Raw genomic sequence first — 18,575 nt, 5'->3', positions numbered from 1 at the left:
TGCACAAAACAGGCCCACCCACTCTCAGCTTTATTACAGTAGGCCTATGTCTGATGATTCTGGGTGCACAATATTTGCACTGCATGCATTTCAGAACACATCCAACATGGTGACTGGCACGTCTCCGGCAGCAGCAGCAGCAGTAGTAGAACCGTGCCGGGCCAAGTCAAGTAGCTTTAATGTATTATACTCCAATATACTCCATCGTGGGGAGGGAGGGAGGGAGTGTTGGATACAGGATAGGTAGGCACTTGGGGACATATGGGCACCTCGACGTAAAATTGTCTATTTTGTCCAAAATGAAAAAAATATATATATATTTGAAAAATGATCTAAAGTATATGATGTGAACAACATGCACGGTACATCATTATGATACTTAATTTCCTTTCCCTAATATCCTTCAACTTCATTTTTTTGCCCCAAAATGACTGGATATACAGGTTTTGTAGCAATTTGTAGCAGTATTGTAGAAATATTAGACCTCAATTGTCTACTGTTTAAGCATGTTCTAATCATGTATAGCCTACATTACTTTACTTAAAAACATTTTCCAAATATTTTATTTTTCGACATGAATTCAACACCGAGGTGCCCAGATGTACTGTCCTGTTACCGACGAATCTTCTTGAAGCTTTGAACCACAACACTGAATTGAACTGAAATAAGGAAGTGAGTGGTCTGTGCCAGCAGCAGAGCATTGTGGCGGAGGGATACAAAACGCTGTTGAGCCAACCCCCCCCACCCTCTACAACCCTCCCCCCCTCCCTCCCAGGGTTTCTGAGACCACACCACGGCCGATATACACGCTGCTGCTAGTGGAACTCCATCTAAGGAACAGTCTGCTTCCATACACCACCACCAAGCACACAAACACCACCTCCACCACCACCAACAGACAACATGGTACGTATATCTTCCTCATTCATTCTGTGTTATCGGGGCAAACGCGTTTTAATGGTCGTTTGGCACGGTTTAGGCACGGTCTGGTGTAGCATTAGGTAGTGGTGTGTTGAAGTCTTTTTTTCCCCCGGATTTATTCGCGATAGATACTCATACAGGCAGGATTTTTTTTTCTTTACACTAAAAGGACGAGGAACGCCCCGTAAAAGCCTATTCCTCTAAACGTTTTTTTTTAAAAGTTGTATGTATGGGATCATGTTGAATTGTCGTGTGTGTGATATTTTATTTGGGTGTGTACTACTCATTTCTGGGACGATGCTTCCTTTCGAAATGGAACGCTGTTCCTCCACAAACTGCGCAATTCTATATGGCTATATATATGTCTGTATTGGGTGATCATGTTGTGGTTCCGCGGTGCAGATTGAATTAATTTCCGGGACTGTTCTAGCTAGATGAAGCTATTCTGGGTTATTAATGTATGTAGGCTAGTCGTATAAGTGCATTGGGCTACATTTCACAATCCGCCTTAAGAAGACCAGGCGTGTTCACACTATAGCCTCTGAACGATCGGAGTACTAACGTTAGCTCCATGCTGGCATTTTTTATTCCTCCCGAGTCCTGACAGATCGATCAACGATACAATAACTCAACTTCCACCGGGGGGACCAGAACCATCCATAATGTTGCGTGTTTTAGGTTAACATGCAGTTTATTTTTTACAGAATGGCACTAGTGAGGTGAATGCCTGAAGGGCGCTCCTCTCTCATGTTGAGGAAATGAATCTGTCTCTAGAATAGGCTTTCCCTCTGCGTTGCACCATGTTGCGCCTGTCTGTCGAGACGATCTACCCATGGTGGAGAATTGCATTGCAACATCGTATGATCGTCAGTGTTCCGCAACGGAAATCGCCCCATATTCTAATTGCAAATGTTACAATTCAATTTGCTGCTTAGACTTAGAGACCAGGGGTTTTCAACGTTTTTCAGGCCAAGGACCCCCTAGCTGAGAGAGAGATAAAGCAGGGACCCCCAGCAATACATATTGTATTATAACATTGTGTTGCAGATTAAACTTTTTCATAGATTTCATAGATGGCTTCATAGACTTGTTCGACAGCTATGATCAGTGTTGGATTCATGTTAATGTGTATTTTCAGACAGTTCACCTTTTTAAACCCTCAATATTTAGTCAACTTTGACCGTTGGCTCTGTACTTGGTCTGCTCTTTTTCCTTCTACACCAACTCTCCGAAAATAAGCCGATCTACAAGTAAAAATGGCAGATCTACAAGCTTTAACACTAAAAATAGCAGATCTACAAGCTCACAACGCCTCACGCTGCGAGGCATTGTGAGCTTGTAGATATGCAATTTTTGGCTAATGTTCCCCATCACGCAAATATTTGGTGGACCCCCTGTAGTTACTCTGAGGACCCCCTAGGGGTCCCGGACCCCCTGTTGAAGACCCATGTGCTAGACTGGCCCATGCATATGGCTGCTGCTGAACAATGATAACAGGTGCAGATCCGCCTTCGCTGTCATGCATGCATTATAGGTTTTATCTTCATGATATGCTGGTTGATTTGGTTGCCTCTTGCAAATTCTCGATGGTATGCAAATCCTGTGCCAGTTTGTCCAAGAAGCTTTCTGGAACTTGCTAGTGCAAAACATCAACAGCTGTAAAGTTAGGATGACTTGTTATATGTTTTTTAAATGAATATAATATCTACACTACAGCAATGTCTCTTTTTGGTAGTAGTAACTTTAAGTTTGGAACTCTAACTAAAATACCAGTAAACCCTATAATGTGGGATCCATCGGCCTAAATTGGCTCATAAAATAAAACATGTGCGTTACCGTACTCTCTAGTCTAGTATAACCATTTGCACCAGATGTTTCACACACATGCACAGACACATGCTCATACCAGCCATTTCTGACATCTGCAAACAGATAATGAACAGAATCTTCCTACTGGCTTTGTCATGCAAAGAGAAGTCAGGATCTGATTATTGAATAGATGCCTTCAAGCAAATCCATTGATTATCAACCTTGATGGATCATTGATAGCGCAAGGGAGCCAAGAAGCCACAGAACCCCCCCCAGCACACACACAGCTGTGATCAAATATCCCATATATGGTATTGAGCCACAACGCAGTTTCACATTGCAGCGCCACGCAGTAATTGGAGTGTAAAGTGGAATTGTTATGGAGCTAGCCTGCGTATCAGCATCTCTGAGAAGTTATAGTCCACAGGCGTAAGCCCCTTGTCCTCATCAATACGCCCACTGAAGTAGAAACATCCCCCCATTGAGGTGGAAGTATCCAATAAGTAGTCGGACCATACGGAGGCTGCTATCCTATTCCTGTTACGCCCTTGTTTGCTGATGCATGTTTAGTAACTCTGAGGACATCTGATACGCTGCGATGAATAATTGATGTGCTTGGCGGCCAAACCATCGCCATGTCCTATTATATGTTATAGTGTCCAGCACTATAACACTATAACGTAGTGTACCACTATGGTACACCCAGCCACCCACGAGCACCTCGAGTGCCATCGGGCCATATGGTGGACTGGCCTGGCCCTGCAGGGCATGGAGAGGCTGGTGTTGGTTACACCCTCCCATTCTCCCTGCGCCCCTGGAGCAACAGGCCCCTTTCTGTCTTTTGTCTTAGGTCAATAGAGAAGAGGCGTTCAGCACTCTGTTGAGCTGAAAGCTCCTATAGAAAGGGAGCGCGTGGCTGTGTTTGTCACAATGACTCTTTGTGTGTGGAAAAAACACGTGCTGTGAGTGTGTATGTAGACGTTTGTGTGTGTGTCACGTCCATCTGTCAAGAGTGACTGGCTGGTTTTGCACCTTTCACATGACTGTCACTGCATACAGAGCTGCTACTTCACTATTGTGCATGTTTCCACACGTGGTTACAGGCCAACGATGCCAGGCCGCAAAACAACACCTCGTAGTTGTTGTGTTGTTTGTTGTTATGGCACAAGTTGCCTGGTTGCCCTCCCTTACACAATTCTGCATTGTAATCATTGAACTAAACACACTGTTCTCTGTGGGAGGGATTCAAAAATGTTCACCCCAAACACACATACGGTACATGCACACCCCTTGCTCTTGTTTGGAAGCTCACTGCAGGGGCTGGCTGCCCAGGCAACCGCGGGAGTGGCTGACCCACTGTTGCCAACAAGCGTTTGCCAGCATTCCCCCCACCCCCGCAACCACCTATTCGCCCCTACAAGCTGTCGTTAGGGCTGGAGGCCTGGCACCGCACATGCCTCTCCATAGGGTGGCATGGATCATGAATCAGAGGGAGTTTCCTCTGAGCAGTGTATCAGAAGTAGAGAGAGAGAGAGGCCTGAGGAGGAGGAGTAGTTCATATGGGCTGAGCTCCAAAAAGCCAAGGGAAGAAGAAGGGGAAGGAGGGAGGAAGGGATGGGCCGGTAGCGGGACTGGGTGGCGCAGCAGTGTTGCTCAGGCCCAGCAGCCTGGGTCTGAGCCAGGGGAGGATACTCGGTACTGAGTCACTGAACCCCACACCCCAGGACAAGGGACAGAGAGGGAAAGTAAGGGAGAGGCAGATGGAAAAGGGGAGAGGGTAGGGAGGGATAAGGTTAGAAATGGAAGGAAAAGAGAAGAGACAGAGAGATGAATGGGGGGGAAATGAATCAGGAGCATGACATAGAATGATAGATGTAGGACAGAAGGGAAAGTAAAAGGGATAGAGAGGGAACACAGGAGGAGGAGCATGCTAGCAGTGTTTGCACACGCCACCCACGTGTATGTACTGAAAATAGCAGATCTACAAGCTCACCCACACAACACGTTTGTGAGCTTGCAGATTGGCTATTTAGTATTTTCAGACACCTGCTCGCAACTAAGTATAACTCAGGCTTAAGGCCGGGGACAGAGGAACAACAGAGATGAAAAGCTACAGTAAGGCCATAATGGCCATTAGGCTATGTGGGTGGCACACATGATCAAATCATGTCGGGCTACTGTAATATTATCAAAGCCATTGAAGTCTGTGCAGATCGATGCCTCCCACAGCTAATTCTCCAGACATGGTTTAGAAAAAAAGCTAGAGCTGAAAGAGCATCTGATGGTGTATGCACGCCAATCGGATGAAATCGCATCCGGTCCAAAACCGAGTTCTATTCATTATGCATCATCACATGGCGAGCCTACGGCACCCTTGAATGTAAGCATGGTTCTGCTTCTGTTGATCGGCTGTATCTGAGGCCAGACTCCTTGTGCAAACACAAAACCATGACTAATTCACAGGAATTTTGGGAACGGAAAATATTGGTGTTGAGGAAGAATGGCCATTAATAGGGATGGTGACTGTGTGTACCATCTGTCTGTCAGTCAGTGTGGGTAGGTTCATAATGTAGGTCTGTAGGTTCATTTAGAGAGTGAGTGGGTGGGTTCTTGTGCGCTTGTCTGTTTGCGGCCCTGTTTTTCTGCCAGGTGGAATGACGTCAGTGGCCTGTTGCTGTAATAATAATAACAATAAGCTTGTGTTTTCCCACATGGGGGAAGGGAGGGTACCTGCGGGAGCTGGCATTTGCACTGTTCACACTTTATTACTGGGGGATGTCTGTTTGAAAGCAACGACAATCACAATGCAATCCATCTGTGCATGGGGGGGAGGGGGGTTCTTCCAGTTAGATGATGATAGTAATAATAATATTAATAAAGCACATCAATCAAAACAAGGTTACAAAGTGCATTATATAAACTGAAGAAATAATTTAGCAATAGAATGTTTTGTGCCATGAGAAATAAAACATCGAGAGAATACAAATTTAAAAAATAAAAATATAATTTACGCAAAGGTCTGCCTTGGAAAGTACATTAAAAAAAAAGAATTCATCAAAGAGTCAAGGAGCCCTGACAGCAAAGTCACGGTCACCCTTTGTCTTCAGCCTCGAGACTCGGGAACAACTGCCATACTAGATGCGGGCTACCAAAGCCATTTAAAGCCATTGTGTGAGTCATCACTAGCCATTACAGAAAGCCTCGCTTAGTTCAGGGAACAGCCTGGGTAGGGAATCAAACCACACCAAACTCAGCAGCCCCATTCCCTCCGTTGGTAGGCAGTAAAAGCACTGTGGAAAAAAATACTCCCAATGCTGTCCTGAAAAAACCCTGCCTAGACATCCACTCCTGGCCTCCAGATGATCCTTTATCTCTAGTTTCTTTCTTTCACTTGTTGTTGCCTACCCCTTTTCCCTTTTTTCTTTAAAGGACTAGGGTGATATTTTCACTGATTGTAATACTGCACCTTGTGAATTAATTTGGTTGTAAAACAATATAGTCTTGTTTGATCCCTAAACCTGCAACAGTTGGATCCGAGTATCCCTCCCTGGTTTTGATTTATAGAGTTGCTGTCCATTCCAAGGCAATAGGAGTCGATAATGGTCATTAAAATGACCTTTTCAAAGGTCTTAGAAAGTTTTATGCCGGTCTAATGGCACTTCTCTTGACAAACTCAATTGAGTGAGGGGTAATTCTGCTTGGAGAAGAACATGTCGCCCTCAAATGGATGTCCTTTAAGAAAAGGCATCATTTTGGACTGGAGGGATATTGACTCAAATTTTAAATAAAATCTTGGGATCTTGTAAGAGAGATGTGTGCGGGGTCTGGCCAAGGACCCCCTGTCACAGGCATAGTTCAGTAGTGGGTAGGTCCCTGAACACTGTTCCCTGTGTTATGGAAGTTTGGCCGAAGGGTGGGGATTTTGTGGGAAGCAGTGATGAAATGGTTGGAATTAATCGCCTGTTGAGTAACTTGTTTGTTTTCTTTCCTCTTCTCCCCTCCCTCTTCGTTTTTTTTCCTACCACAGGCTGACCAACTAACAGAGGAGCAGATCGCAGGTAGGAAGACAGTGAATTTGCGACACACACACACTTTTGACATTCAAATCCCTCTGGGTCAATTTACAATAACAATTTAGGCATTTAGCAGAAGCTCTTATCCAGATTACCTTACAAAGTGCAAGATCGGAAGTGCCATGAACCCTAGTCAACAAGCGACAGGGGTAAATCGTCAAGTAAATGGAGTGCAAAGAAAATTAAGTTCTACAAAGTAGCTGTCATGACACTGCCCAATCTTTAGTTGGTAAGTTACTACCTTTTTTTAGGGGTGCAGCTGGTGAACGAAGCCACAGAATTTGCGATGCAGTTCAGTTTGCAAATATCTGTATCAATTCTCTGCTGCAGCTTGGTGTAACTCACTATAGCAGAGAACGAACATGTGCTGTTAAGTTTACTGTTCCATGACGTTATATACGTTGCAGCGTGAGCTTAACACATTGGGTGCCAGAGGTTTATTAAAATATTATACTTTGAGTGCCAGGACTTTTTAAACATTTTGAACCTTTTTCAAGTAGTCACAAAATATTTTCAGTGATCACCGTCCTCACGGTGATCCCCTCATTACACACATACAGGTCTCGTACAATCGGGGGGAAAAAATTTAAAACATTCGGAAATCCATTCCATAGTTGCAGCCAGTTGAAAATAGTTAAATTAACATTGTAAAAAAAAAAAGTGCACAGGAGCCGAGATACAGGTTTTTGAAGTCATAAGTTAACCAGGAGGTGGATTGGAGTCTAAATCTTGTAGGAGTGATATTTCCTGTTGCTGTGAAAGAAAAAAAAAAAAATGAAAAAAAAAAACCGTATATATACGGTTTTGGCACTCAACGTTAGTATGCGCAAAACCGTATATATACGGTTTTGGCACCCAATGTGTTAATGTTTGGTTTTGTGGGGCCATACGTAAAGTAACAGACACAACCTGTTCTACACGGCTCAGCCTTCTGCCACTCTAAACGAGATGGGGTCTAATAATGCCGTGGCTTATGATGTCCATTCTATGACGTCACGTCAGTCATCTCCATATTTGGGCCAATCTCACCTCCAGTGACTTCCAGTGTAAAATAAGTTCGGCAGACCCTCTCCAGACAGCTCTGCCCCTACAGTGGCACCCCGTAAAAACTGTTGCTGTTGACAATGCATACTGTCATCATCTACATTAGGGATGCAGTTATCATAACGATTCATTCAATCAATTAGTTAATGAGCAATGATTTTTAAAGATTGACTAAAATGAAAATTCCTGACTGAAAATGAGGAAACACTTTTATTTTACTCATTCATTATTATCATTTAGCCAATTGCTTGTGCCATTGCTGTCATGACTGCGACTCTGTTTATTATTAACCTAATGGTCACTCCAACCAGCAATATCCCTTAAACTCTGAAACAGTAAATAGTTGTTGACGCGTTGTGAGCTTGTAGATCTGCAGAGCATAAATTAGGCTCTAAACTCTGCAATAGTTTCAGTTGTCCGCTGCCTGTCCAAATCCCTCAGGCTTTGGTGTTGTGTATTTGGCATTGAATCGTGCATTCACACCGGACAGATACAAACAATCAGATCATGGTAATCAGGGGAGGCGCCGCTGTTGTCCAGTTATGTTATGAACGTGGAATATGTTTTGGCTCGTTAGAGGTGAGAGGCTGGCGTCACCGTGCGCTCTCGGCTGAACGGCTACACACACAGACCCACGGCTTTGGCTCTGTGTTTCAAAGACTGTCAGCGCCTGATGTTTTTCTGTCATGTTATGAATCTGGTATATTATAGCTTGTTTGAGCTGGCTCTGGCTACGTAACGTAGGTCCTGGTCCTGACAGATTATAGCCGCGTATGTCCTACAGATAATTATGTAGCCTTAGTTTCCGATAATGAACGTTGGGAAATCTGAACCGCGTAACTTTCAATTAAATGTTTGATCAATTTACTCGAGTGAATTCTTAACGGCAATCAATCGATTGTTGATTAATGTTTTACATCTCTAGTTCACGTGCATGTGTCTCATTAGCCAGTTTCTGCACGTGTCTACACCATCAAGCGTCAGGAATCAGAATATTGGACAAGGTGGCAGTCGGCCCTCTCTTGGTACCTCCCTTGGTAGCTTGTCAGACAGTGGAGTGATAGGGGGGAGGGGGGGGCTTTTAAACAGTAGCATGAGTCAGGACTCTAACCTAAGCAGTTAGTGTAAAACAAGTTTTCCAGACAAGCAATGGTTTACACCAACCGGACAAGCATGTTGTGACATTCTTGATAAATGACTAATAGTTAATTTCAGCTTTTGGGCTTTGCTGTAAGTCTTCAGGCGTGAGTAAGTGTTCAGATTCTTCTCAGCCAAACTCCCTTGGTGGGTAATTAGCTTGTTCCGAGGTTCTGAGGCTAATGCTCTCTATTGCCTCCACTTCAAATATCTTAGTTTGAATGTGTTCGCATGTACCGTGTCTATTCAGAACCCCATCAGTACCAACACAGAATAGACACATGCGTTTTAAGTTATTCAGAGTAAAATCTGCTTGTATCTTAGCAACTTGAAAGCTCCTACTTTGCGCCGTTCTGTGATTATGTTCTACGTAGCTTTAGGGCTCAATACAAAAATGAAAACTCAGATTTCTCCTGTGTCTTCCATAAAACCTCAGTTTTTCTAGTCTTAACACAACCCATTTCACCAAACGCCATGCCTTCAGTTTTCTGACCCTTACCCTTCCACTCCACCTCTTCCAGAGTTCAAGGAGGCTTTCTCCTTATTCGACAAGGATGGCGATGGCACCATCACCACCAAAGAGCTGGGCACCGTCATGAGGTCGCTGGGTCAGAACCCCACAGAGGCTGAGCTGCAGGACATGATCAATGAAGTGGACGCAGACGGTTAGTACACGCACGCACGCACGCGCGCACGCACGCGCGCACGCACGCACGCACACGGTGGAGAAGCAGGGTTCCAAAGATATTACAAAAATGTATATGTGGATTCTTAATGGTCACTTCAGGTCAATGTCAAATTAGGAAATGGGGATGAGGAAATGATTCTCAATTTCTCATGATTAGCATGAAATGAGGAAGCGTGAGACATGGAATTACGAGAACATTCCAAATAACAGGTCAAGCAATCACTATCTGGTGTTTTCATGCTTTTGACATCTGAAGACTTCCCAGATTAACCAGGAACCTTGCGATTCTCAGATGACTGCTTTAGCTCCTGAGCCATTGCAATACAGTGTTGTAACCGTCCTTCCTCACCATTCATCCCCATCAACTGTCCAGTTAGCCCCCCCACCCTCAGATGGGTGTCAGCAGTTCAGTCACTGTGTGTTAAGGTCCATCAATGTTGACAATGTCAGAGAAGAATCGTGTACACGAGAGAAAAGTGAGAGCTAGTGTCAAAGACTGTGGTAGCGTTAGAGCCTGCGCTGTGAGGCCATCGGGTGCTATTACTGAGACGGACAAATACACGGACAGACAGATAGACGTGTTCTTCCTCTATCCTCTTCATGCTCTCGGAATGTTGAGTCCCTTTACTGTAGGACCGTCTAATTGCACTGTGATTGAGAGAGAGACCGAGATGGAGAAAGATGGACAGAGAAAGGGAATGAGCCAAGAATTTGGTTCTTGGCTTGCATGCCTGCAGGCCAGCTGGCCGTCTGTCCTTGGGACTGTAAGGTAGGGGAATGGGAACTGTCAAACCCAGCCCGTATTTCACCGGTGCTCTGTCAGCTTATAGGATTTTGTAAATGGGGAGCACATTGATCAGGAGAAATCAATTGCACCGCGGCTCGACTGCCTCCACCGAAATGTCCTCCCACCATCGTCGTTCTCGCCAACTCTCTCCCCAACCCCCCACCCCCCCTGTCACAGCTGACTGCAAGTACGAACACTCAATTGTGCATGCATGCACATAATACACATACACACGCTCGCACAAACCACTGCTAACCTCCTCTTGTTCTGCCTCTGCCTCCCCTGGCTGATGCAATCTAGGTCAGACAGCAACGAAGCTAGTAATGGAAAATAAAAGTGGTTACATAAGGCCTCTCCAGGCTTTGCACATCCAGTACCCACATAGGAAGCAATGGGATGGCAGCTGGCCATTGAACATCAGCTTTATTTACCAACCGATGAGGGTTTTTGCAGCGAATGACTGATGGTGAATGAGAAACGGTACAGTTTGCTTTAGACAAGAGGAAGAATTGAGGAAGATGAGGAATGACCTCTTGGGCTACTTGATGAAAAGAATTGTTGGATGGCAATTGTTTCTGCTAATGCTCATGTCAGAATCAAGTCTGCCTTTGCTTCACTACACGGTTACAGGTAAAAAATCTTATTTGATTATGGTTTGGAACCCTATCCCTATTCAACGTGTACTGCTAGTTCTGTCAGTAATAGTCGAGTGCACACCACTTATCGTATGAAGATGGAATTTCTTTCATGTTTTATATAATACTGAACGATGGGTTCAACAGCTATTTCGCCTAGGTCTGTCCGAGGGATCAAGGATAACAACAGTAGCTTTTAACCCCCACAGCATTTCAGCATCGTCAGGACGATGCTTTTCTCTCCTCGCCTCGCCTTCTACTCCACGACCACATCTATATATATATATAGAAGTCCACTGAGATGCTTTAGCCCTGTCTAGTTTTGCGTCAGCACTCTCTCTCTTCATGTGTAGTCCTACTACCCTCTCCCACACGGCTCGCTCCTTACGTACGCTTCTCCTCTCCGCATCTCCATCTCTCCCCAACTCCAGCTCTCGCCCACTCACTCATTGACAACGTCGCTCTCCTTCCCTCCCACCTCTTCTCTCGCCTCAGTCCCTCCCCCCACAACCCTTCCTCCTTCCCTCCCTCCCTGCACCCTTACCCCCCCCCCCCCTCTCTTCTCCTCTCCAAGTGACTGAAGCAGCAGCATTGAGCCCCCAGGCTTTAGTGGAGCAGCAGAGCAGATACAACTCCTGGGCCCACACTTCTTCTCTAGTTATCGTTCCTTCCTCCCCTGGCCAAAGCTGGAACCCCCCCCCCCCCCCATCCCCAGTGGCAGCACGTGTTCCCTCGATGCTGCTGACTGTCTCTGTGTGTTAGATAATAGGTCCTTAGATCACCACCGCGGGCCATTAGATCACCATCTGCCCCATCGCATCACCACACCACACCTCCCTCCCTCTCTCTGATCTCTTGTAATATATCTTTCTCTACCTCTTTCTCTGCTTCTCTCTGCCCGCCCCTATCCATTATACTACCTCTTTCTCCCTCTCTCTCTGCGGTGCGTTGTATTGCTGGTTAATCCTAGTCCCACAGCCCCTCCCTAATCCCACTGGGTCCTTTGCCCCGCCCTCACAGTCCCTGACCTTTCCCTATAATCCCAACATATAGTCTTACGCCCCAGATCGTACACAAGTACAATTAACACTCTGGATTTTACTGTGTAGCGCATCTCCAGGTCTATATCTGAAAGCCAAGACAAAAAATAAATAAAGACATGCCATCTCCGGTTTACTTCCTGTATCTGCCTGAAGCTGCAGCCTTGTTAGGAGATCAAAAGCAGGTCTATTATTTCCAATGGAAGAGTGAACGTGAACACAGCTTCTGAACCAAATATTGGACCCGATCACCACAAGCCACACGATCTTCCCAATATTTTCATACAAAAATTGCTTTTTTCAGAGAGAAAAAGGAGAAAATCAACTTTATTATCGACCTTTCTCTGTCCCAGCAACACACTTTCACAGAATCTAGCACCAGCAAACATCTGCCGTCAGACGGTGCCCACTTGGGAGACCATTTTGTAGGATTTGTGTACCATTTCGCCTCTAGTGGCTCCAATTGGAATGGTCTTTCTAAATCAATCATCTTTGCTGAAAGCAAGGCTCTTATATTTAACTTTTCTTTTCTGGGGGTTCGGGGGGGCTTTTTCTGAGTCTTTTTGACAAGTATGCAGTGTAGAGAGAAGGGAAACACGGAGTGAGAGAGTAGGGGAGTGACATGCAGCAAATGGGCCGGCTGGGAATCAAACCAAGGACTCGTTTGTCAGGCATTAGAGCCCATGTGGTATGTGTGCCCTAACTATTCGGCTATCAGGTTGCCCACCCCACCCTTCACCCTCCTCCTGTCTGTGGGGGGGGCTTTCATGGAGCTGTGGAGATCACTGGTCCTTCCCCCTGTCTACAGGGCCTGATCCCCGGCTAATCCCGCCTTGACAACAGCAACATGGATATCGATCCCCCCCCCCACCACACACACACACAGACACACCACACACACCACTAGCACAGTGGTTCACTGATCCCCCTATCCATCCTCCCATGCTTTCCAGCCCACCCACATAAGTGCACGCACATACATACAATACGTACAAAACGCTGAGTGATCGAAACAAACGAGGAGCAGAGGTATATAGACTATGGATGTGTAGGGACTCGGCAGAAGAGAGGGGGGATGAAAAGAGGGATAGAGCGAGGCGCCAGGGTTGAATGGAACAGAAGAGAATAGGGGATGGAGGGATACAACGGGAGAAGCTATAGTTGTTGATGAAGAGGGTAGAAAAAGAGGGATGGACAGATTAGGTGGAGGAAGAGAGAGTGATAGTGAGAGAGAGAGGGGATGGGTGGATGGATTGGAGAGAGATGCTTCTATACAAACAGGTTCTCCTGACAGGGGAAGCAGGGGCCACGAGCCTCTGATTTATGGAAGTTCCAGGAAGGCCAGGCTATATGTCTGCATTATGGATGACCTGCTAAGCATCCTCCCTGCCATGGTGCTTCTCCCCGTGCAGTGGTGGGAAAAGTACTTGCGTGTTTTACTTTAGTAAAAGTATCAATACTGCAATGCAGAAATACACTGTTACAAGTAAAAGTCCAGAATTCAAAATGTACTTGAGTAAAAGTATTGGTATCGAAATGCACAGTACTTCAAGTGAAAGTAGCCGAGCTTGCAGATCGGCTACTTTTGTGCGAAACTAGTATGACAAAATAGGGCATTGATTTACGAAAATTGAAATATGGAGATACAAGGTTTCTGTCCGACAGCAACGATATAAATCCTCTCGCTTCTGTGCCTGCGGCGAGGCTGTTTACGGCAGGAGGGAAGCTGTGTACAGAGAATGACTCGAGGGGTGTTCCCTTCGCCACGATGACTCAGGTCTCAAGTTGCTCTCAGCGTGTGAGAAAAGCCTCTCAAGGGCTTGGAGAAACGCTGGCCTTTCTTTGTACATATTCAGAAGTTTGAGGCTTAATCAGTTCATGATTATGAGAGACAAGCGGGGAGCCAAATTATACTATTGATCTAATCAACTAAACGCTCATTTATTTTTATCCGTTAGGTGTTACACAAGAGCAATTTATCTGATGAAGGATTTTTGTAATCTCTCATTCCAGGTAATGGAACCATCGACTTCCCCGAGTTCCTGACCATGATGGCCAGAAAAATGAAGGACACAGACAGCGAGGAGGAGATCCGCGAGGCGTTCCGGGTATTTGACAAGGTAACCCATCTGAATGTTTTCAGTGTCTGTCACAGCAAGTTGACACAGCGCAGTGACCTTTTTAAATGACAGTGATGTTGTGTCTACTAACCACACCTGTTCTGTACCTTTTATAACAATTAAATATGTTTTTTCCATTTGATGTGATACTAATTAGCACATTGGCTGCCAATTATTTCAGATTTTTAGCTGTTGCCTGCCAGAGATTTTTCATTGAAAAAAATAGTACTCAGGAGCCGAGATACAGAATTTTTAAGTTTTAAGTTAACAAGGAAGTGGATAGGAGTTTAAATCTTCGATAAATCATATCTCCTTGGTCTTTGGGTAAAAAAAACAGATCTGTGTCTTTGGCAGCCAGGCGAGAAATTAATTAGAACGCAGATATGCGTCTTTGGCAGCCAATGTGTTAACTGCTGTGTCATCAGCTAATGCTAAATCAACTAAATAAACAAAGACGCATCGCTGCATGATGACCGTTGAGGTTAAATTAGACCACACCAATGGTCTGGCATAGGCTGGACAAGAGCTACTGTCGAAAAGTGTAGTGTAACAGAATGTACTTGACTACAGGAAGTTCCAGCTGGCTGGGCACTGCACTTCCTGTCCTTCCGGTTTAGCACTTTGTTAATTTCCCTGGCTTTATCTCCTCATGAGATGGAGATCAAAAGGAGAACTAGGTTGGCATATCTTTTCGTGGTTGGGTTTGATTTACAACGAAGCCATTGTGAAAATGTGAAATCAAATGTGAAATCAAGCCATTAAAGGGAAAATGGTCTATGTTTATGTACGATATATATGGCCAAAGCTGTGAATAGGCAATGACTGGTATGGTCCTTTTTAAAACCCAACAAACCAGTTATATTATATGCTAAAAGGTCACGACTCTTACTCTACTAAAGCACAAACACCCTCGTCAAATATGCCCAGGCGTTTCTCCAACTTCCTGTTAGCTTAGCACCTGTTGCTATGTCAGTTCATTAACCAAGCCGGTGGGAATTTTGCCTTGCCACTTAACACCCAACGGGGTTTTTTTTCTCCCTCTTGTATTTCTCACCTTGGCCTGCCCCTGTGTGTGTGTTACCAGGATGGAAATGGCTATATTAGCGCCGCAGAGCTCCGTCACGTCATGACAAACCTGGGAGAGAAGCTAACGGACGAAGAAGTGGACGAGATGATCAGAGAAGCAGACATTGACGGAGATGGACAGGTCAACTACGAAGGTAACGAACGATCCATGGATACAAAAACTCGTCTTTTTGAAATATTTGTATACTGTACGCTCATTTTACCCACCATACAGATCGTTTTATATTCGAGACCACTGCACTGACTGGTTTACCCATTCAATCCGGGGAAAGCACTCGGTGCCGCGCTATGAGCTTGTATATCTGCAAATTTTTTTAAATCATGAACATTGAGTGCAAATATTTGAATTTCTTTTTTTTAAGCAGACATTTGTAACTCAAATCTTTGCTTCTGGGGGTCCCTGGAACTAAATATTTTACAAATGTTCACTTTAAGAAATATATATTCCAAGATTTGCACACATTATCACGACTTTTCTAAAATAGCAGATCTACAAGCTCATAGCGCGTTGTAGATCTGCTATTTTTGAATAGCCAAAGAAATCTTAAAAATTACGCAAGCGATGCTTCCCCGGTCTTAAAGAGTTAAACTCCGTTATACCGTACATGAAGAGAAAGAGGCTCTTGATTTAGTTTGTCAAAAGGGCGACAGTGAGCCGCAGAGCACAGCCAGCCACGCGTAATATCGACTATTAGATGAAGGCTATAGATGAAGGCTACTAAAGTAGAGATGGGAGAAAGAACGTCCTTCTGAATTACATCACATTGCCAAGAGCCTTCTGACTCTCTTTCAAACTCCCCTTCTCTCTCTCTCTCACACTCCTATCTTTTTCTCTCGGCACATTATGAGAGGATGCTCTCATTTTCTTGCAGGGCGTTAATATTTGTAAAAGTCTTTTCAGTTATTTGCATAAATGTGCCTGACTCACATTGTGCTCATTGATGGAGTGTGGACATTTGCAAAGCCTTTCTGATTGATTGAATGTGTGTGTCATTATAGTCACTGCAGTAACTAACTACAATGCAGCAGCTTTTCTTTTCTCTTTTTTTAAAAATGAAACAGGCTTAATGAGATGGACACGGAAGCTGTTAGGAAAGGGGACACTAATTAGGACGCGTGTTTCCGAACCTGCTCGAGTTGATTAAAAAATTAACAAAGCATTTAACAATTTAGCAGGTGACTGGCCCTGCTGCCTCTGTCCTAATGTTCTCTTGTTCTGTCTCTCCTTTCTCTCTCTATCCTTCTCTCTCTGTCTGTTTTTGTCTCTGCAGAATTTGTACAGATGATGACTGCGAAGTGAAGCTTGCCTGCCCTGTCCTGTCCCCTCTTAGAAGACGACAAAAAAAGAAAAACAAACAAAAAAAATATCCAAAATGTTTTACTTACCTCTTGGGAAAAAAAAGAAAAATGTTCATTTATTCATACTGTTTCTGTATAGAAAATAATTGAATGTTGAAATATTAAAATATCCTTCTGTCCACACAGGATAAACAAAACAACCAAACAAAAAAAAGAGAAAAATATACAAAAAATATCTGCATGAAAACAATGGTTAGTGATCCTGTCCCCCTTTAATAACCCTCCGAAGATCCGTTTAGCATCAGTACTTAACAACATAAGACTAAACGGTAACAACAAACCCTGTAACTACTACCTTCAAACTGAAGCGGACGCATTTGGTGAACTCCTTCCAGTTCCCTTTTGCTAGTGGTAAATGTCTGGGCTGGCCATCTCTTCAATTCTACTACTACTACTTCTTATTTCTCTGTTTTCTGTTCTCCATGCATGCAGCTTGAGGCCGGAGCACTACCACCCCCCACCCCCCAGCCCCTCAGACCCCCAAACACCACCCTCCCCTTTCCCTCCGGGTGACCAGAGCGTGCTGATTCCACTATAAGCTGTCCTCTTGTTGGTTTGGTACAGTTTTTTTTGTATTTGGAGAGGAACCCCCCCCCCCCCATAATCCGTTAAGACCAGACGAGAATATAAGCCGGTTCTGACCCAAGCTGGGGGGAAAAAAAGGTGGAATGGGACTTAATTGTATGCTAGATAAAGAGTTTTAAAAATGTACAAAAAAAAATACATTTTCAAATGTTTGGCATGTAATTTTCTTTTTTTCTTTTTTTTTTAAATGTTATTTGGGCAGCCATCTTCTAGTTGTGTGTCCTTGCCCTGTTTAAAAGAGGGGGCGGGGCTTCAAGAGTCTTATGGTGAACTTTTCTTTCTTTAATATTTCTTTCTTTTTTTTTTTGCTGAGATGGAGTGTCCTCTTTCTGGCAAGAGAGAATCACTGGCCTTCACTTATTCTATTTTTTTTCTTTTTTCTTTTCTTCTGTTTCTCGACTCGGAATGCGAGCGTAGCGAGGAGGTGCGCCGCGTACCGCAGTGCACACACTGTAAACGGGTCTCGGCGCACGGGCCATCGCGACCGCTCGCCCCGAGTTCAGTTTACATTCATTCCAAGTTGTACATGCTAGTCCTTATTTTAATTTTTTTTTTTTTTCAAATAAAAAGACCATAAACTTTATATACCGTGTCTGTCTGTATGTTATATGTTTAGTCTAACTTAAGCATCATGTCTAGTCCATTTACACGTGGGGCCGATTCTAAAAACAGTTTTCGGAAGAAAAAAAATAAGTTGCTATATATCGTCGTTGTCGGGTGGAAAACTTGTATGTCCAAAACTGTTCCCTTTTTTTATCATTTTAAAATGGTGAAAATAGCAGATCTACGAGAGATTGTAGATCTGCTATTTTCACTACTTTTGTGTGACACAACACTCTTGTATGATGTTGGGCATTAATTTCCGAAAAAACATTAAAAGTTGAAACATGAGATGCAAGGTTTCTGCCCCACAGCAAAGATGTATAGCTAAAATCTAAAATGGCACGGGTGTTATTATACATGCAGTGGTCAGCCAAGGGCTTTACTGTATAATCCGTTGCGTGCACTGTCATGCACCCTGAAAATAGAAGATCTACAAGCTCACATCGTGTTATGGCGTGACGGGTTATGGAGCTTGTAGATCTGCTATTTCCGGTGCATGCCACCGACCGGCGCACGACCAAAGTATAAATCGGGGCTTCACTCACTGTGGATAATGTTCAGCTCAGCAAGTGACAGTGGGATGATGGGAGCAGCAGGAGAGAGAGAGCACTGTTTGCTCTCTCGCTGATCCGTGGATATACATACACAACAGTGACACTTATCCAGCTCTCCCAAGACCCAGCTGGTT

The 18,575-nt window shown here is 44.4% G+C and overlaps 1 protein-coding gene across 1 annotated transcript; it reads left to right on the top strand.

Moving 5' to 3' along the window:
- Positions 1-774: 774 nt before the first annotated feature.
- Positions 775-17,867, top strand: LOC308102560 (calmodulin-1). The gene is made up of 6 exons (XM_080452328.1): positions 775-906; positions 6,758-6,788; positions 9,506-9,649; positions 14,148-14,254; positions 15,339-15,474; positions 16,612-17,867. The coding sequence occupies exons 1-6, from the start codon at positions 904-906 to the stop codon at positions 16,638-16,640; spliced, it is 450 nt and encodes a 149-aa protein (XP_080308454.1). The 5' UTR covers positions 775-903; the 3' UTR covers positions 16,641-17,867.
- Positions 17,868-18,575: the final 708 nt, after the last annotated feature.

Source organism: Gymnoscopelus braueri (assembly GCF_963280865.1).
Source record: "Gymnoscopelus braueri genome assembly, chromosome: 16".
NCBI classification, from domain to species: Eukaryota; Metazoa; Chordata; class Actinopteri; order Myctophiformes; family Myctophidae; genus Gymnoscopelus; species Gymnoscopelus braueri.
Note: the sequence above shows the minus strand (reverse complement) of the source record. Positions and strands in the feature narration are given on the sequence as shown.

Bases quoted from the DNA above. Each gene is read 5' to 3' on its own strand.
- LOC308102560 (XM_080452328.1), top strand. The intron at 6,789-9,505 runs GTAGGAAGACAG...CACCTCTTCCAG, and splicing joins AACAGAGGAGCAGATCGCAG to AGTTCAAGGAGGCTTTCTCC. The intron at 9,650-14,147 runs GTTAGTACACGC...CTCTCATTCCAG, and splicing joins CAATGAAGTGGACGCAGACG to GTAATGGAACCATCGACTTC.